The following is a 22576-nucleotide window of genomic DNA, read 5'->3' on the forward strand; positions in this document are numbered from 1 at the left end:
GCTTCCACCAATTAATCCACTCATCTCACTCTGGCTTCTGTCAACTCACCCGCTGGCTTCAGTCCTTAATCAGCTTACCTCAATTGTTACCTCAAATAGTTATTGTTAATCCTGTTATTGTTGTATTGTCATCACATGCTCATCTCTGCTGTATATATATTGTACTGCCATTCCCCACACGCTTGAAAACGGTATAAGAATCTATACCGAAACGTCGCTACCCTGCAATAAAGAAGTTGATCATCCATAAAAATTCTTGTCATCTTAATCATTCAAACTTAAAACCTTGCTCGTCTTGAAGTAGACAACATGCACGGCCCCAGTGGCTGCCCGTCCCCACCCATCCTATGGACAGCCCGACCCTGGCTCTAGTGATATTGTACTGAGAGGACCTCTCTGGAGCGGAAAGTCAAGAATTACACTGATCTCGTTGTGACTGTACATTCGCAATGGGACCGTGAAGGCAATGAATCCGAGCTTGTTTCGAGGAAAGTCAGATATCTACAGGGGTGTTGCATTTTGTAGAGAACCATATGTCTAAAACTATCGTATCTCATACCGCAATGCCTCAAACAGTCAAAATAATAATAATAAAAAGAACAAGAGAGAGAAAAAAATGAAACGGTTGCCTCCCACTCGCACTGGTATATCGCTGTGGGTGCCGTGTCTGGGCGTTATTACGAAGTGAAGAGCGAAGCGATGGATTATGGCATCTTGTTTGAGCAACACTCGGGTGTACACTGACGCGTTCGCCCTCGTCTGCTATGTAGGTTATTTAAACTGACATTCTGTTCACAATCGTCCAACCTCGAGGAATCATTATACATAAAACCCCGTTGACAATATCTTATCCATATATCACCTACCAATAAAGTGGTAACGTGATACCGAGTGGCTGACACAACGAAAACCCGGGTTCAGAGTACACACTGGTACATGTAAAGCCCCTTCTCTGTACATGTGTAGAGTGGGTGAAAACGCTAACTCATCATTACATTTGAACCGCTGTATGCTCCATGCAGGGGTTTGATATATGCTACATTCAGGAGCGTGATATAAGCTCCATTCAGGAGTATGACATATGCCACATCGAGGGGTATGATATATGCTGCATTCAGGAGTATGCTACTTTCAGGAGTATGGTATATACACTTCAGAGGCATCACATGTACATATTTGAATATTGCAGGGATATGATTTATAACATATTTCAGGGATACGATATGAGCTAAAACTAACAGCATGTGAGGTCCCCTATCCATGCTCCATCAATCATTTATCACAGTTTGTATCAACGAAATAAACTTCTGACATCTGCAGACAAGTTTCCTGTAGATGTATACGTCCCTGGGTGTCAGGCATCTAAGGACAATTTCCCTTTACACGTATAGATCCCGAAGTGTCATCTACGGACAATGTTCCTGTAAATGTAAAAGACCCCGAGTGTCATCTACGGACATTTTACTGTTACATGAGATTTGTACATGTACAGGGAAATTACAGGTAGATTGCGACATAAGGAGAATCATTCTGTATAACAGTACACAATGACAACATTTTTCGTTCATCTTGCATTCCAAATGTTATGTTCAAATATTCAGTTTCAACATCTAGCGTATCAATTAAGTATGCAAAGATATCATTTCGTTGTTGTCTTAGGTTTTCACACTGGAGAAGCATATGGAAATCATAGTCACATGTTTGTTACAAAGAGCACACTCTTGATATTTTTTCCTTTGGGTGATGTTTTGACACAAAATTGCAAAAATAATCTGTAATTATAATATGTTTATATGCTGGTTGCCAGAGAGTATAACTAGAGAGTATAACTAGAGAGTATAACTAGAGAGTATAACTAGAGAGTATAACTAGAGAGTGTGGTATGAATTGTTGCGTAAAATGACATGTTTGAAGCATAGAAAGTTTGTCATCGCCATAATTGTTCTTCATAACTACATGTACAGTAGCATTCACAAAACTATATGTACAGTAGCATTCTCAAGTCATCTTCATACAGGTTTTGGAGGAAATATACCTTGAGCAACATATTTCACAATATAATAAATCTTCGGACAATGTTCTTGTATATGTAGAAGACCCCGAGTGTCATCTACGGACAATTTCCCTGTGATTTATATATACAGAGAAATTGTCGGTAGATGACACTCAGTGAATTATACATGTACAGGGAAAGTGTCATCTTTGGATAACCTCTTTGTACATTTCTCTGTACCCGAGTGTCATCTACGGACAATTTCCCTGTGATTTATATATACAGAGAAATTGTCGGTAGATGACACTCAGTGAATTATACATGTACAGGGAAAGTGTCATCTTTGGATAACCTCTTTGTACATTTCTCTGTACCCGAGTGTCATCTACGGACAATTTCCCTGTGATTTATATATACAGAGAAATTGTCGGTAGATGACACTCAGTGAATTATACATGTACAGGGAAAGTGTCATCTTTGGATAACCTCTTTGTACATTTCTCTGTACCCGAGTGTCATCTACGGACAATTTCCCTGTGATTTATACATACAGAGAAATTGTCGGTAGATGACACTCAGTGAATTATACATGTACAGGGAAAGTGTCATCTTTGGATAACCTCTTTGTACATTTCTCTGTACCCGAGTGTCATCTACGGACAATTTCCCTGTGATTTATACATACAGAGAAATTGTCGGTAGATGACACTCAGTGAATTATACATGTACAGGGAAAGTGTCATCTTTGGATAACCTCTTTGTACATTTCTCTGTACCCGAGTGTCATCTACGGACAATTTCCCTGTGATTTATACATACAGAGAAATTGTCGGTAGATGACACTCAGTGAATTATACATGTACAGGGAAAGTGTCATCTTTGGATAACCTCTTTGTACATTTCTCTGTACCCGAGTGTCATCTACGGACAATTTCCCTGTGATTTATACATACAGAGAAATTGTCGGTAGATGACACTCAGTGAATTATACATGTACAAGGAAAGTGTCATCTTTGGGTAACCTCTTTGTACATTTCTCTGTACCCGAGTGTTATCTGCCGACAATTTCCTTGTACATGCTGCAATCCCCGCGTGTCATCTACAGTCAGTTTTGCAGCTTCATGGGACAACTAGGCGCGTGGGGCGTGCTGGGCGCCATATCAAATACAGCGTAAGCAATAACATTCATTTTGTGTTGACAGAGCCCTTCAGATGCTCAGTATAAGGTACTTGACACATTATGTATACTGGGTGCTGACACGTCAAGTGTGTGGGTTTATGTACAGACAATACTGTCCTCAGAATGCGTCCCGATACACGCTCGGTGTCCAGGCACAGACACGGAAAAATGAGAATTAAATGGTGCAAAATAAACTCAATAAAAACTCCTCTATCAATGTAGTCTTTTGTGTGTGGGTTTTACGTAATGCTTGCAGCGCATGGAGATTGTCAAAACTCGAAGTTTATGATGAGAGTCAAGTCCTGAACGTGGGCATGTAATGAGAGCAGATTGGCGTGCAGACAGGGTTTCATCAGTTCAACTGGGCTACCCACGCTTTCCTGTCTAACGAACAAAGTTTTTAACAACATACAACTGCGAGCGCGTATGCACAACTGCAACGAGCGTCTTGTGTTACTACAAATGTCACAAGGTATTATCTGTTATTTTCTTTTTATTAGAAATGTCCACGGCCATATCAAACGCACAGATTTGTTTAATTTGTTAAATTATTGCTATATAGGAAAATTGGTTAACCAGCTGGAAGACCTTTGAGGTACGATTACATGCATAAGATACAACAAATGCAACAACACTGAAAATATAATTATTGGGATACTAACATAATGAGGGCACAGCGATAGCCATCAATACTACTACTAAACTACTACCAAATTAAGGGAAAACTTTTGCGTAACCCTATACTGTTGCTACAACTAGTACGATGCCCGAAGCCTTTGCAATGCAAATTCCCTGTTCGACATGATGATATGTGGTTAGTTATAGATCCTCGCTCGTCACTGACCAGGTGAGAAAACGTAAGATTAAGAAATTCGGATTTCACAACCGAAACAATTTTGTATTGTCATAAATTATTAAATGTCTCCCCGAATACTCTCCTGATACATTCGTCACCACTCGCCCTTTCACACATCACCGTAGAGAGGACGTACCGGAATGGAACGAGTAATCACGGTGACCATGGCAACTGAGCAAAACAAAATATAATACCCCAAACTTAAGCCATGTTTAAATGTTAAATAGACTTTCAACATTCCATGCATGCTAACTCTTTCCATTGCTGCGTGTGCTTCAGAAATAATATCTCACACATTTAGAACACAGGAACCACATAGGAGTCCTACGCACAAGTACACTGCTCCACATGTTCACATAGACAGCGGCTGGAACGGGCAAGGGGAAGACACACTCGGTGATATTGGTTCGTGGAGCTATACATATAGAGCTTTACATATAGTGAATTGATGCCATTTCGTTCCAAACTCTGGTGTGTCTGCACCAGCGTCGATCAAATACCTCGGCGTCCTAATTGTTCATACTGTTAAGGCGTAGAACAGACATTTGATTTGCAAAACACGAATTACAGAAATGAACACAGAAGCAGCTGCCGCCATGTATCCCTAATAGAAAGACGATCTGCATCCACTTATAGATGATTTCGTAGTTTAGAACACGGTATGCGACGTTATTTCTGACTAAACCAAAACATACGGACTACGACTAAAGGCCCCTAATTGTACAGAATACTGGCTGGTGACACCCTTCATCAGGGCCCCTTAATGTAGCAGTAACAAATTTACACGAACAAAAAACGAATTCGAGTGTTCTATCATTTACGTTTTGCTAGATTTCAAAGAATAGAGAGAAAAAAGCCAAACTAGTGTGTATGTGCATTAATAACTCAGGCCATAGTTACCTCCTTGTCTGACGCCAACACGCTGAAATATCAAGGCTGAGAATTTGTGTGTCGGATCCTGACCGTACTGTCGGCTAAGTAATCAAAAACAACCTCGAATGTCAGTCTTTCCCCTTTGGTATTTCTTACGAAATTCATTCCTCGCTAAAGAAGAAAATAGCGTCAGAAATACTTCCTGTTTTCGAAACGTCATGAATATTTAACGAAAGTTGTGATAACATCACTATGTGTAATACATACATCACCCAAACACAAGAAGAACTCAAGAGGACCTAATCATACAGTTCTGAATAATGGATGCTGATCTGGTGAGAACGTGGCCTCTCCCAGTCGAGCCTGTCCCTCTTTCAAACGCGGTTTTCTATTGGCTTTAAGTAGACCATACCATCATAAAATACCTCTGTATACCAGACTTCCGTCATTACGGAACCCCATTTTGCCAGTTGTTTGTTATAACAAGTCGTTTCCTCCCGCCTGCAGGAACTTGGTGGTCCGTGTAGTAGGTTCGGTTACAATAACAATTAGTTGCTCCACACGTGTTCGGCCGACAAGAGAATGAAGTTACACGATGCACTGCTGTGATCCACTCTGATTCTCATCTCTAGCGCCTATAGTTAGCCGGATATCCTAATGTCCATGAACTACTGTGTAATTCGTAATACGTTCGAGTCTTCCTTGAATTACTTATTATTCGTGATGGTTAATCGCATCATTGCGAACTGATCCTATAATATACTGCTTAGTAATAATGTGAGGATGATCATTATTCTAGCATCACCAGGAGTGGCTTCATATATTGTATCCATGTCTTGGAATCAAACCTGGACTTGGTCACGATGGGCCAACCTCTTAACTACTGGGCTACCCCTGCACACATTGTGTTTATGGAATCATGATAATGTTCAAGTAGACATTGTATAGATAAGCGACAATGTAGCTCTTGTACAGAATCAAGAACAAAATTATTTTCTCCTTTTGTAATTGAATAAACCCATATGTGTTTTCCTGCTTGTGCAAAGCATATTAGTGCCCTAAGGTGTAGTCATCTAATATATTTAACCGTCCAAATAAACTGTATATGTTTCGGATAGACGATTATCAAAACCATGAAAAGCCATGGACCAGTTTTACGACTACCGTAAGCCCGCGATGAAGCGTGGGAATTACGATCACCGCTTTGTGGAATAAGACCAGGTGTCCAATAAAAGGGTAAAGATATATTCATCTCCCAGTAGCACTGATAAGTCTCTGAATATGCTAAGTAACGTTTGCTATTTACGCTTGGATGCTGAAATCTGAACTGTGCCAGTGCCCCTGTGACAGGAAAACAGATCGGACAATCAGGTAAGGAGCCAACGTTACAATTACAATCATGTAATGGGCCAACCTTACAACCACAATTATGTAATGGGCCAATATTACAACCACAATTATGTAATGGAATAACGTTACAATCAGAATCATGTAATGGACCAACGTTACAATCACAATCATGGAATGGACCAACATTACAACTACAATCATGTAATGGGCCAACATTACAACTACAATCATGTAATGGGCCAACATTACAATCAGAATCATGCCGTGGGTCAACGTTACAATCACACGATACTACTGTGATTTACTTTGTTTCAACACCAAAATACACTTTTACTGGCACAACATGAAATCACTTATGCACCACTGGGCACTGACATATCCCTCACTGCTGAAATTCAACAGAATATAACACAAGTACCCTTGTTAAAGAACTCCGTGATATATATACCGGTAGATAAATGTCAGACTTCCCTCCTCCACATTCTCCCTGCAGACTCCCAGCTTCTCAGCGGGGTGATAAGTATATATCGTTATCTCACACAGTAAAACCACGATATTGTTATCTGGAACCGTGAAACTACAATTTTTCTAAGCGCCTTCTCATATGTATGAATCCGAGATACTGATTATACAACTGCCGACTTTAACTGTTCGCATGAAGCACATCCTCCTGGAAAAGTATATACCAGACTCATTAAGACATATCTTATGAGGCTAATTAAGATAACGGGAAGTATTACCAAGCAACTGAAGTTCGTAATCTTCTTTTAGAATTTTCATATGAACTCCTTAAAGTTACTGAAAAATACCCAGATAGTATCAGATAGATAGGATTGATTATTTGTCTCATCTTAAACGCCCTATTCATTGTACCATTCCTGACATAGTCGTGCTGGGTGAACCGTGTATATAATTAGACTTTTTACATTTAAACATCAACAAATCCGGATTCCGTTTTATTCAATCTGCATGGATATATATAAGAAAGAAAGAAAGAAAGAAAGGAAAAAAGAAAAAGAATCCACGCTGCAAAAGTAATGGAGCTATGACGACACTAGGTGTTCACCAGAAGGGAAAACTATATGTATTAAAATAGACATTATAGTTAAAAGGGCAACAATTCGCTGTGCCAGTTACCCCCCGTGGACACGCCCGAAACCTATGATAGTCGGTTCGAATCCTGTTTCATATCCGTGCTGGCGGGGTTAAGAAAATGATAAATGTCTGTGACCTCCATCACCCCCTCCCTCTTTAAACGACGTGATACTTTAAAATATAATACTGTGATAAGCGGCGTTAAACCCACATCACTCATTCACTCACTCACCCAGAGTGGCTATATGGCTGATAAAAGCGGGGGCGGCGTAAAACTTCAACTCAACTGAACTCTGACTCAAAAAAATAATAAAAAATATATTTAAAATCACAACTAAAATGCCGACTTCTGTTGATCGTGAAAAGCGGCCCTAATTGCGGCCCTAAAATTCCGAGGCTGACGAACAAGGTCGGAGAGACGGAGTATGACGATCTGCCAACAACGCGGCATAAGCGTGAGATCAAATTACCATCTGACAGGAGCATCAGCTTAGTTTAACGCTTTTTATACAAAAGCAATTTCTCAACTTCTCGTCAAGTACCCATCCGAATTTACGATGTGCTGCAAAAACAACAGAACGAAAGTCAACCTTTACGAAAGTGCTTTCTGACAGCTAAATTAAAAACTATATTATTAATCAGGTGACTCACAGTCTTGTCACTCCATGCATTCGCCTAACGATGCACAAACATAACTATCTTACAGTTCTACTTGAAATCGCTCGTCCCAGGGTGTGTGTTACAGCCAACATATACTCAGAAGTAAGCCCAAGCAATATAGCCGCTGTAGAGAGTCAGTGAGTATGGTTTTACGCTGCTTTTCGCACAATAATATCTGGACGCTGGATACCAGAAATGGTTTTCACACACTTAACTATGAGGTGTATTTAAACCCTGGTCGAAGCAAGAGAGAACGTATTAATTACTCGGCTACCCCACCTCAATACAGTTCCCATAAACGTACCACGCGATTAATATGTATTGAAGAACATGATATTTATTTGAGGTACGGATGGCACAGTGGTTCGGAACCTCCTTAATTGTTTCCTTTGGCCAAGCAAAGGATCCTTTAGTCGAGAATCGAAATTCAAGCTTTTCTAACACGTGACTGACAGTCTTTTAACTGTGATATTGTTCATAAAGGGTTACGGCAATTAACTGACTATACTTCTGTATACGCAAAAGCTAATAAACTTGGTGGAACTTACTTGGAGTAAGCGACCCTGAATTGGATATCCTGTAGGTGATGTTGTGAGATGGTTACATTTCACCTAGCCGTATTTATATCTCCTTTAGACCACTCCACGAAATATCTGCTGATTGTATTTTATCACCAAAGAAAACTGGGGATTGTGAGGTTCAGTCAAGGCAAAATACCTTGCTGTGATGTTTCACTCTCCCTAAGTCTGGACGCACATGTCAGCTCAATCTCCAGGATCACGCACTACCATCTATACCTTACTACAATTCTAGGTGATTTCAGTTCTGGACTAGTGCAATGACCCTTCTACACTCTTCCCGTGTATCTTATCAACACATTCAATTCTAGGCGGTGCAAAATTCTGCAGCCAGACCTATCACAAGACCAAGCGGATACGATTACACAACATGGGATGCCGCTGAAAGAGCGTGTACCCAGTTCAAGGTTCTTGTATTCAAGGTTCCGAATGGGGAAAAGCTTATCTATCTGATCTTCTACAGGCCTGTGAACCTTAATGATCACTACAGTCGATCTGTCTTCTTGAAACATCCAACTAATGTACCAGATCATGTGGAGATCGGGCCTGTCAGGCATCTGAACTAGAATTGCATTCGACACATGAACGCTTACATCACTATTGAAAATTCATTTGTTCACTCTTGTTAAAAGTGCTTTTGAGCAGTAATCTATTGCCGGATACCGGATACATGCGTGCAGTTTTATTAACATTGAACGTATTAGATATATGTCGCACTTTACATACATGTAAGGATGCTGGGGGTGGGGGGATATTTCCTTAATTTCGTTATCGGTATAAACTATATGACGAAGTCAGTGAGATTGTTTGTGGTCTCTTAACGACAAGCATGGGGTGCTGAAGACACTTCTATCCGGAATCTCCAGGGGACATCCATCAGTGAGTATTTGTCTCACTTACCTGCCAAACTGGCCACGTTGATAACTCGTCCTTTGGATGGGCGTATTAAAGGTAGGAACGCTTTGGTTACTCTCACGACGCCAAACACATTGACATCCATGACCCTTTGGAACTGGTCCACAGAACACCACTCGATCTCCGTGAACACGGCAATACCTGCATTGTTCACCAGGGCCCATAACACTGAAAGCAGATTTACCGGGAAAATGTTACTATTTCTGTACAAAGGAGTACATGTTGCAGATTTCCAATTCCCTTACACACGTGCAAGAATTAAATTGTACGTAAAACACGAATATATACCTGCTGTCTATGTGTTTTGTACCCGTGCGGCATATCTGATGATGATCACTTGCGATAATGGTTTAAAATAGGTGACTACTATTTGATATCCAAAATTATGCTAACGAAACCAAACCAGCAGATTTTAAACTATGGTTTATGAGCTCGATATAATGATATAGCTATATACATTATAAAGAAACATTCTCCGAATTTGCGTTTTTAATGTCTTTGGATCCATTTAAACGCGTTGCATCCTTATCATATTGATGCAGACATTGTGGAGAATATGGTTTTGTATGCAATTCGTGCAGATAATTCTTCTTTAAGAGAGTGTGCATGTTCCAAGGTGGCTCTCTTGTTCGTTTGTCATGCCGTCTTGTGATGCTCATTATATGGCATAGCTGTCGGTATTTCCAATCACATACATCCAAAGGTGATACTTATGTTCTAGACCCCAAGCATACTATTCGTATCATCATGGTTTTTCACAGTCCATCCAACAGAAGAGTACTCCTCTGATCATTTATGCTTTTTGACAGAGAGGGAGAGATTTCAGACAACTGCTGAAGGTTCCAACCGAACCGTAATCGTAAAGCTTCATTGGCGCTTAACCTTCACTCGTTTCAGGCTAGCGGCAACACATTTGTCTCGTTATAGTGTAGCGACTGCAGGAATGGATGGGTCTGTGGGCGATGATTTGTAAGGGTTGTTTATTTTGACTCGTCATATTTAGGTACTACTGAAATGATCATGGCTGGAGGCAAGTGTTGAACAAGGAGGTAAACATTCACCATGTTTTGGGTTAAAAGTTCTTATTTCGTCGACGATGAACGAAAGATGAAGTTGGTGAGTAGGCCAGAGAACCTGACACATGTGGCCAACCTTCAGCTGAGAATCAGGTGTGCCGATGATGTACGTACCAAATGTGTACAGGTGTGAGTTTAAAGCATCATGTTACATGTTATGTAGGCATGGAGAAGTCTGATTAGACCAACTTATCTGTGTACAAGCATTACTTAAGGCCAGGTTTGTATGACCATTGCTTGGAGCACGGTTCATATGGGTTTTACTTGAAACGTGTTTGTGTCGAGTTGTAAATATTACAAGGGATCTCTGGTGTTCAACGGACGCATGAATATATTCTTTCATGACATTCGCTGAACCCCTGTTCCCTTCGGTAATTAAGAATATGTTTTCAAACTTTTAGTAGAAACAAATTCAATATTTGATTTCGAGGGTCGGGTTGACCTGTGGATCATAAAGGCCAATATCACTTACGTTGACCGTCACAAAGAAGAGAAGCTACGACAAACGATCATTTGCTCATGCGTAGAGGACCACAGCTATTTCTGTTTAGGATTTGTGCGGCCAAGGGGTAACTGACACACTTGTCAAATAGTGCACAAAACCCACTGAAGCTTTGTTGGGGGTTTAGGTATGTATTTAGTGTTTAGCATATCAAAACACGTACGACGAAGGCCTAATGTACGGGGAAACTATTCTGCTGACAGCTTCTCTAAATGGTGCAATAACAATTTCCTTTCGACGTTAACTATAATCTCCGTTGATACATACATGAGAGCATACTGCGAGCACGTATTAAAAGTATCATAGATAAAGATCACTTATGCAAATTTCCGTAACCACGGGTCTTGAAGCCAGTGTCGTAAAGATGACGGACGACAAAGAACGTGTGGAGCAAGTCGTAACGCAAGGCATACATGAATGGAGTTCTCACCGTTGTCTTTAAGGTTTTCTTTGACGTATTTCAGGGCTCCGCGCACCTGCCAATCGTCAGTGACGTCAACCTTTACGATGTGAAGTTTGTCCGAGGTCTCCTCATTCAGCTGCCGTGCACCCTCCCTGTCGGGCATCAAACATCCGGCGAACACAGTGAAGCCCAGTTTGTCCAGTCTCACTGCCAAGTTGTAGCCGAACCCGCTGTCACACCCTGGAACAGTTGGAAAGAGTGTTGAATATAATGAACAAACGCCACCATTTGGAAATAAAGTCATGTGCACATGAATCCTCTTCACAACTAAGAGGAATGTGTTCAGTGAATGGGAAACATCGCATAGTTTCGCTAAAATGAAAGTAATTATTTTGGTTGCGTGCGGGGATATGTCATAGATATCAGCGTATGTAGGTATGAAGAGTTAATGTGTTTGCTTTACCGTCGTTTTGAACAGTGATTCAATTATATCACGGTTCATACTCATGTACGGACGTGGGTACCTGTGATCTAATTTCCTTGAAGAACAGTTTAAAAAGTTGCCGTTTCATCATTTTTACAATGAATAATCAGCAGTTACGCTTGTATTTAATGATCCTCCTGCATCTGCATTATCTTGTAACAATCAACACCTAGCAACCAGGTAATAATAACAGTGAAAACTCGCTTGTGATGACCTCCAATCCATAACACAATCTAAACATGATGCTGAATTTGACTTTAATACGTTTGAACGTGCAGTTATTTAGGTGTTGCTGTAGCCACAACAGTTTGTCCAGTCTTCATTATACCACGTGAAGATGAAACTGTGTTTTGATTAGATATGACATGTTTTCATGGCCCCTGCTCCAGGAGCACTTAGTTGGAGGAAACATGAATCATGTTAGGAAAGAGACACTTAGTTTCTCTCACTGCCTGACAGAGGTATACTGTTTTACGTCACCTCGTCCAGACACTCGCCCCTACGGCAGGTGGTAGGATGTGTGTGGTTCTGTCATCTAGAAATAAGTGCCGCCCTTCACAGTCAGTTGTAGCATTAAAAATACACCGCCACATCACTGAGGTTTGCCAATGTCACTTTTGTTTTTTTCACTCTATTGAAAGTGCTTGTTTCTATTTGTAATTCTTCCTTGAAACGTATGTAGGCTTAATAGTAAGTGTCTTGGGAAAAAACACATATGTGCGTCATTTGTGGTGTGTATAACGAATGAAAAGGTCTAGGGATGTAGAGTCTTCAAAATTGCTGGCTGAAGGTGTACTGCTACTTAGATAAAGGGGTGGCAAGGTAGCCCTGTGTTCGTCATACCCGGATTTGAAGCGCAGCACAACGACGTTATATATATAATGTGAGACTTTCGATGGGGTGGAGATGGGGTAGGTAATAGAATTCTTACTCAGTCCTTCGTCAGAATACACCCAGGAGGACAGTAAAGCAACCGCTGGAATAAACATCATCAGTGTACGTTCTTTACGTTGGTATGATTGTAAACATTTCTCACAAAAAGATAATCGTTTATATGACGTAATGCCTGGTATCCGTAAATGAGTGTTAGATCACATTAAGTTTTCCGACATACGTGGCCAGACATGCCTGACGGGGCGTTATGCAACATTGCAGGGCGTCGGAGTATTCCTGGCTCATCAACGTTGACGTTTTAAAGTTATATGCATGTTTTCACTGTGGAGATGACTGGACTACAGACTGACCTGCTAGGCGAGTTATTCAGGTCAACACAATCTGCTTATCCTACCTGTATCACGTGTCGTCTCTCAATACACCCTCCCCCTGATGTGTGTCACTGAACATGTAGGAAAACACGTTATAGAGGAATACTACAGCTGACAGACGTTCACAACATGATTATTCCGCGCGCATGACAAGCAATGCTAGCCTTCTAATATGCCATGTGACAAACGTAGGTTACTGTATGTAGAGAGGTACGACAAGCAACGTTTATACAAGGTAGTGTGTGGTTTAACAAGCAATAGTTATACAAGGTAGTGTGTGGTTTAGCAAGCGACGTTTATACAAGGCAGTGTGTGGTTTAACAAGCAATAGTTATACAAAGTAGTGTGTGGTTTAACAAGCGACGTTTATACAAGGTAGTGTGTGGTTTAACAAGCAATAGTTACACAAGGTAAATGTGTGGTTTGACAAGCGATAGTTATACAAGGTAGTGTGTGGTCTGACAAATGATAGTTATACAAGGTAGTGTGTGGTCTGACAAATGATAGTTATACAAGGTAGTATGTGGTTTGACAAGCGATAGTTAGAAAAGGTAGTGTGTGGTTTGACAAGCGATAGTTATACAAGGTAGTATGTGGTTTGACAAGTGATAGTTATACAAGGTAGTGTGTGATTTGACAAATTAAAGTTATACAAGGTAGTGTGTGGTATGGCAGGCAGTAGTAATACAAGGTAGCGAGTGGTATGACAAGCAATAGTTATACAAGGTAGTGCGTGGTATGACAAGCGGTAGTTAAACAAGATAGTATGCGGGATGACAAGCAGTAGTAATACTAGGTAGTGTGTGGTATGACAAGCAATAGTTGCACAATGTAGTGTGTGGTATGAAATGAATTGTTTACAATAATCAATGAATGGTTTGACAGGCGATGGTCTAACAAGCAATTGATACACTATTCAATAAAAATGTGGATATGTTGGAAATTTGAATCACTGATGACAGAATTGACAAAGCAATGCAAATGTCATCGCTAAGTCAAGAAGTGTTCCCTTAGTCATGGCGATGCTATCCGATATTGTACTATTACTCGACATTCCCCTGTCAACAATGGACAGTTCCCCTGGATGTGCACTTGACCCCTTGGCCGATGTGGAGCAATCACCGCCGACAGCGACACGTCAAACGGCAACACTTGGCGGCAATCCTCGCCTCTATATATGGACACAACAAGCCTTCATATCCATGCAAACCTGTCGATGAGTGTGACGCAAACATGACGTCAAAAAACGGTCCAACTGTTCTTGAGTTGTTATGAATGAAGCTGATCCAGATACATTAACAACCGAAGTATGAAGAGGAACTGAGCATTACTGTGACCTTGGAGGTTTGAGAGGTTTCTGTGTAAGGCCAATCCTTTCTTGACATCGCTTGACAAAAGGGTCATCTTCGTCATGATTGCACTTTCCAAAGACCAACCAACACATGCATGATTCATGCAGCATATATTAAACTGTGGTTTATAAATCAAGCAAGAACCTGTATTTGTTAAACATCACGTGCATGTCTCAAAATCCACGACAGAGGAGTCACCATATATTGACTTTACTTTGAATGAAAAGGAAGCAGGAGGGTTATTACGAGACTTCCCTCTTTAAATATTGACGACATTCCTGAATTTCACAAGACTAGTAGATAACAGCGAAATGACACCGAAAACGGATCCCTATACCAGCAGGAACACACGTTCCTGCATACCGTCATGTTACTGCCGTAAGATCGTTCCTCATGGAATATGATCTTCCCCGTACCTTGAATATATGTTAATCAACCGAGCAAAATTACCTGTGTAAAATAAAACCCGAATGCGTACACCGACTGTCCACTATACAAGCCTATACTGTACCATAATTGATACTCACTAAATCACAGTAACACCAGCCAGTAAAACCAGCATTGATCGATGTCATTCATTGTTTGGTTCTAAGGCAATGTCATAAACACTAGACTGTAATAGTACTGAGTGTTAAACACGAACAAGAGTCTGCATACGAGTTGGAGCTGTCTACCGCCCGTCTGATGGACAATGCGACACTTTACATTGCCTAATCAGGTGTTAACTTGGTGACAAAGACAAAGCCGAGGACATATTATGTCCACCATCTACCGATGCCATATGTCCCATCTACTGATGCCGTATGACCACCGTCTACTGATGCCATATGTCCCCATCTACTGATGTCGTATGTCCACCGTCTACTGATGCCGTATGTCCCCATCTACCGATGCCGTATGTCCCTATCTACTGATGCCGTATGCCCCCATACACTGATGCCGTATGTCCCTATTTACTGATGCCTGTATGTCCCCATATACTGGTGCCATATGTCCACCGTCTACTTATGTCGTATGTCCACCATCTACTGATGTCTGTATGTCCCCATATACTGATGCCATATGTCCACCGTCTACTTATGTCGTATGTCCACCATCTATTGATGTCTGTATGTCCCCATATACTGATGCCATATGTCCACCGTCTACTTATGTCGTATGTCCACCATCTATTAATGTCGTATGGCCACAATCTACTGATGCCACATGTCCACCATCTACCGATGTCGTATGTTCACCGTCTACCGATGCCACATGTCCACCATCTACTGATGTCACATGTCCACCATCTATTGATGTCGTATGACCACCATCTACTGATGTTGTATGTCCATCATCTACTGATGCCGCTGGCCCACCATCTACTGGTGTCGTATGACCACCATCTACTGATGTCGTATGTCCACCATCTACTGATGCCACATGTCCACCATCTACTGGTGCCGTATGACCACGATCTACTGATGTATGTCCACCATCTACTGATGCCACATGTCCACCATCTACCGATGTCGTATTTCCACCATCTACTGATGCTGCATGCCCACCATTTGCTGATGTCGTATGTCCACCATCTACTGATGCCGCATGCCCACCATTTACTGATGTCGTATGTCCACCATCTACTGATGCCGCATGCCCACCATTTGCTGATGTCGTATGTCCACCATCTACTGATGCCGCATGCCCACCATTTGCTGATGTCGTATGTCCACCATCTACTGATGCCGCATGCCCACCATTTGCTGATGTCGTATGTCCACCATCTACTGATGCCGCATGCCCACCATTTACTGATGTCGTATGTCCACCATCTACTGATGCCGCATGCCCACCATTTGCTGATGTCGTATGTCCACCATCTACTGATGCCGCATGCTCACCATCTACTGATGCCGCATGCCCACCATTTACTGATGTCGTATGTCCACCATCTACTGATGCCGCATGCCCACCATTTGCTGATGTCGTATGTCCACCATCTACTGATGCCGCATGCCCACCATTTGCTGATGTCGTATGTCCACCATCTACTGATGCCGCATGCCCACCATTTGCTGATGTCGTATGTCCACCATCTACTGATGCCGCATGCCCACCATTTGCTGATGTCGTATGTCCACCATCTACTGATGCCGCATGCCCACCATTTGCTGATGTCGTATGTCCACCATCTACTGATGCCGCATGCCCACCATCTACTGATGCCGCATGCCCACCATTTACTGATGTCGTATGTCCACCATCTACTGATGCCGCATGCCCACCATTTGCTGATGTCGTATGTCCACCATCTACTGATGCTGCATGCCCACCATCTACTGATGCCGCATGCCCACCATTTGCTGATGTCGTATGTCCACCATCTACTGATGCTGCATGCCCACCATCTACTGATGCAGCATGTCCACCATGTACTGATGTCATATGTCCCTCATCTACTGATGTCGTATGTCCACCATTACTGGAGTCGTACGACCACCATCTACGGATGCTGCATATCCACCATCTACTGATGTCGTATGTCCACCAATACTGGAGTCATATGACCACCATCTACTGATGTCTTAAGTCCACCATCTACTTATGTCGTATGTCCACCATTACTGGAGTTGTTTGACCACCATCTACCGATGTCGTATTTCCACCATGTACTGATGTCGTTTGACCACCATCTAAAGATGGCACATGTCCACCATCAGCTGATGTCGTATGACCACCATCTACTAATGTCGTATGTCCACCGTCTACTGATGTCGTATGTCCACCATTACTGGTGTCGTATGCCCACCATCACCACACAAAACTACGTTTGACGCTAGGTGCCTGTGACGAAGAGATATGACATGTACATACACCATATCAGGTTCCTATTAAGGAAGCAGTGGTGCCAGGTAACCTGTTAACTGCACTGAGAGTGCATGGTTCTCATTACCCGACTGGTGGAGCTGACATAGGAGGTGGGAGATTACTAGTACAGATGTTTGTTGCGATATGGGTACAACGCGCTCTGTCTGCAAATGTTTCTCTACTTCAAATAGTTCAGCTATGATACCTGTTTGTAAGGTGCTGGGCTACACCGCGGTGCATGCACTGAACACACGGAGAGTTTGTATAGATATCTGTTTACTTCGCAGGCCCAGTTGTAGCTTAAACACACACACATCATATGGAGTTATAACCCAAGGTCTTCATGGCCGCATTTCAGTAATGTGAAGGACAATCTCCCAACAGAAACGGAGATACCGAGGACAAACAAATAAAAAAAAATGAAACAAAACTGTCTAAGAAAGCCCATGCAAGTCTAGATTATGTGGCAAGTCTACGTTTTACACAGTTTCAGGCCTGAAAATGAAGTCTCAGGGATCCTTGACATTACATTTATTTTTATTATGTACTGTTTTTTTATGTAAAATATGGTCATTTCTGAGACAAGTCATTAATATAAGCCTGTGTCGTAACTAGGACAGGCTACTTGTGCAGTATACTGCGACGTAACAAGGACAGGCTACTTGTGCAGTATACTGCGACGTAACAAGGACAGGCTACTTGTGCAGTATACTGCGACGTAACAAGGACAGGCTACTTGTGCAGTATACTGCGACGTAACAAGGACAGGCTACTTGTGCAGTATACTGCGACGTAACAAGGACAGGCTACTAGTTCATGAGAACGTTGGTGTCAGATACTGTGCTGTAGCGGAGATGGGCTACTGATGTCAGATACTGTGTTGTAGCGGAGATGGGCTACTGGTGTCAGATACTGCGTTGTAGCGGAGATGGGCTACTGGTGTCAGATACTGCGTTGTAGCGGAGATGGGCTACTGGTGTCAGATACTGTACTGTAGCGGAGATGGGCTACTGATGTCAGATACTGTGCTGTAGCGGAGATGGGCTAGTGGTGTCAGATACTGTACTGTAGCGGAGATGGGCTACTGGTGTCAGATACTGTGCTGTAGCGGAGATGGGCTACTGATGTCAGATACTGTGTAGTAGCGGAGATGGGCTACTGGTGTCAGATACTGTGTTGTAGCGGAGATGGGCTACTGGTGTCAGATACTGCGTTGTAGCGGAGATGGGCTACTGGTGTCAGATACTGCGTTGTAGCGGAGATGGGCTAGTGGTGTCAGATACTGTACTGTAGCGGAGATGGGCTAGTGGTGTCAGATACTGTGTTGTAGCGGAGATGGGCTACTGGATGTCAGATACTGTGTTGTAGTGGAGATGGGCTACTGATGTCAGATACTGTATTGTAGCGGAGATGGGCTAGTGGTGTCAGATACTGTGTTGTAGCGGAGATGGGCTACTGGATGTCAGATACTGTGTTGTAGTGGAGATGGGCTACTGATGTCAGATACTGTACTGTAGCGGAGATGGGCTAGTGGTGTCAGATACTGTGTTGTAGCGGAGATGGGCTACTGATGTCAGATACTGTGTTGTAGCGGAGATGGGCTAGTGGTGTCAGATACTGTACTGTAGCGGAGATGGGCTACTGATGTCAGATACTGTGTTGTAGCGGAGATGGGCTACTGATGTCAGATACTGTGTTGTAGCGGAGATGGGCTACTGATGTCAGATACTGTGTTGTAGCGGAGATGGGCTACTGATGTCAGATACTGTGTTGTAGCGGAGATGGGCTAGTGGTGTCAGATACTGTACTGTAGCGGAGATGGGCTACTGATGTCAGATACTGTGTTGTAGCGGAGATGGGCTACTGATGTCAGATACTGTGTTGTAGCGGAGATGGGCTACTGATGTCAGATACTGTGTTGTAGCGGAGATGGGCTACTGATGTCAGATACTGTACTGTAGCGGAGATGGGCTACTGATGTCAGATACTGTGTTGTAGCAGATACAGACTTCTAATGGATGATACCGTCTTGTACTAAGTATATGGTACCCGTAAATGTACCTGTGTTGTAACCTGGACAGATATGACGTCGCCGTACAACCAACATATTCAAAACAACACTACTGGACGCTGACTGCAACACATAACACCTGGGGATATCCACACATCGCCCTCGATTGTCAATACTAGTTTCGATCGCCTCGGGATGGATCAGATCCGGAAATCGATAACTTACACATTAGTTAACCCATTCCGTGCAGCAGCACTGACTCCTTATGGGCCATCCGTAATTTGGGCTATGTAGTGTCAGGTACGAGCCCTGGACAAGCGTTACCATCTGAACGTTGTCATTTGTTATCTGGGTACGAGTCAATATGAGAAGTGGGTCGTGTCTACCCTACTATCTGTTAACGAGGCTGCATTATAATGGAGTGCCTACATCCCACAAAGTGAACTCACCCATGCCCAGTAATAACGGTATCCCCTGGGTACCGCTCGTTGATGATCAGAAAAGGTGATCACGTAAATGATTGGAATAAGTCGATTTGTTGTTGTTTTTTTATATACATATAGTGGTTGTCCTAGATTTAGTGCAAATTGAGAACGAAGTCCAAAGAGTATCACGTGCACTCACCGTTTTCTCTTCTTTTTTTTTCTTTCTTTTTTTTTTTTTTTTTTTGGTTTTATTAATTTTTTTTTAGCAAATTAGCACAAATTTGAAAGCACGCTATGTCCATACCACGACTACTATACACATCGATACATACACATATATACACAGGTGTGACCTTTACAGAGGCATTGACGATATGTACCGACTTATTTGACATCAATGTAAATTCATAACCGTTCACTACATCAGATAGTGGTATATGTTTACACAGTTAATTGAAAATCGTAATGCTCCAATCATTATCCATCACATGTACTAGTAAACATCTGTCGCCGCCAGCACAGAGAAACACGCCGCCTGGGGCCTGTCACGTGGTGAGTGTAAGGTAAACACAGGGTGGTGCATTACAGGTATCATAGCGTCAAGCACGTCAAGCAGCACGGGGTGTGTGATATATACCCTCGCTGCCACCCGGATATCGTAACCCGCCCTTTCACAGCATGTGTGCCTCTGGTGGGTCCATTAAACAAATAAATTATAAAAGGATGGTGGGGTGGCCTGGCGGTTAAAGCGTTTGCACGTCAAGCCGATGGCCCGGGTTCGATTCCTCGTGTGGCGACAAGGTGTGAAGGGCATTTCTGGTGTAACCCGATGTGATATAGCTGTAACATTTCTAACAGCGGCGTAAAACCATACTCAGTCAGTAAATTGAAGAACAATTTCTTAGGACAGTCCAGTTAAAAGCAGATAAAAACTGAACTTATAAAGATCCCTGAGAAACCTAGAATTCCCATATATCATATTCATGTATTTACGCACGCACATCAAACAGCGATCACATCCGGTTCTTGGGGGATATTCCCGTCAGATTTCAAATCGGTCACTTCAAAGAAAGTCGTACTCCACTACCCATACAAAAGAACACACATTTCATCCCCATTCAGCCGTTAGAAATTAACGGTGGTCCTCTGGTCCGAAGCGAACTGAAAACCACACGGACCGACAGCTTTTGTTTTCCGCGTGTCCTTATGGACGACAAATTTTTTATCCCCAATAACTGACATATCCTCGTCAGAACAATCTGATTAGACTTTTCAGAGGACCTGGATCTTGACATTGACGTCGATTTTGGTATAATGAAGATTAGTCAGTTCACACGAGCTGAAAATTAACTCTACAAATCAGTTTGACATTTTTTAATTGCTGGGAATTACTTATACTGTAGGTAAGATCATAGGGTCTAAACCTTCTTTCTGTGGTTCTGAGCCTTTAGGGCCCGCAGCTTTTCAGGATTAAGGGCAAACACTGTCTGATCAAACTACAAATTCCGTGGTTTCCAAAAACAAAGGTATCTTCTCTTTCCCGTGCAGAGAGCATACATCTTCGGAAGACACGAAATAAAGTGAGGTGATGACACATGATACCTCAGAGATGGTGCGTGGACACGTACTCATGTGATAACTGATGGTGGAATGTGATGCAGTGGGTCAAGTACATGGTCAAGGGGAGACACTGATCTCAGGCGAGCTCGGGCCACACATCCACCAGCTACTTCTGTGCAGTAATGACGTGTCACAGAGTAAATAAGATTTATTACAAATGTGCTGATCTGACGGAGCGATGTCGTAAATTGTGGTAAGTGGCTGCTCGAGTCTGACAGTGCCTAATGACCTGGGATGGTGGGCGCTGTAGGCGCTATTGATCACAACAGCGCCACGACCTTGTACTTCGGACTGGAGATAGCAAACTCATCCTGTATCTCCAGTTATTGCACGGTGCAGTAGATACTTTCTGACTTGTCACTGCAACAATATTATTTATAATACGATACATCGTTCTTCCCATGGAATAGCCATAACAAATAGATTTTAGAAGAACAAAGTACCAGTTCGTGCTGTTACATGCGTGACATGTAAATAGGACGTCTTGTTTACAATAATATTATAGTCCACTTTTATAGCACCATTTCAGGATTAATATCTTGCTCAAAGAGCTATAATTACCAAGGACAACCCTAGCTGACAGAGAAGCGCTAGAAAGTTAATAGTTACATGACGTATCTCAAACTCACTTGCCTGGGTGAAACAACGTGTATCCCATGTGCTTCTGCCTGCCTATATTCAACGGTGTGATACTTAGAGATGTTTTAGTGCATAACGGTGGTTTGCACGCCGTACCCACACAGGAACGCTTCAGTGCACAGTGTGCGATAACGCTAACCATTATTCAACAGTCAGTCGTAACTCTGTAGTCAGCAGGCAAAACATGCAAGGTGTTAACTGACGTATGTGTACTTGAACGAGCCCTCGACATTCCTTCTTACAGAGAAGTGTCGAGGCATCATTAAATCACATTTGCCTTGTTCTATCTACATTCTGCACTAACCCCACCCCGTCCCCACCCACCAGTCTCAGTCCCCAAAGACCTGCCCTCCTCCCCACTACTTCATCACCTCTCTGTTGTCTGCCTGCAGCCCAATCTGCCCGTGGTAGACCCTGGTCATGTTTCACTAGAATTTGTAAAGAAAATA

At 42.4% G+C, this 22576-nt stretch overlaps 1 protein-coding gene across 1 annotated transcript in view; it reads right to left on the bottom strand.

Moving 5' to 3' along the window:
• Positions 1-22576, bottom strand: part of LOC137285165 (17-beta-hydroxysteroid dehydrogenase type 6-like) — a 41960-nt gene that overhangs the window by 7225 nt on the left and 12159 nt on the right. The window contains exons 2-3 of the mRNA XM_067817403.1: positions 11509-11721; positions 9486-9668 (exon numbers count right to left, since the gene is read on the bottom strand). Of these exons, the coding sequence (XP_067673504.1) occupies positions 9486-9668; positions 11509-11721 (396 nt within the window). The remainder of the gene's footprint in view (positions 1-9485; positions 9669-11508; positions 11722-22576) is intronic.

This window comes from Haliotis asinina, chromosome 5 (genome assembly GCF_037392515.1).
Source record: "Haliotis asinina isolate JCU_RB_2024 chromosome 5, JCU_Hal_asi_v2, whole genome shotgun sequence".
Classification (NCBI taxonomy): domain Eukaryota; kingdom Metazoa; phylum Mollusca; class Gastropoda; order Lepetellida; family Haliotidae; genus Haliotis; species Haliotis asinina.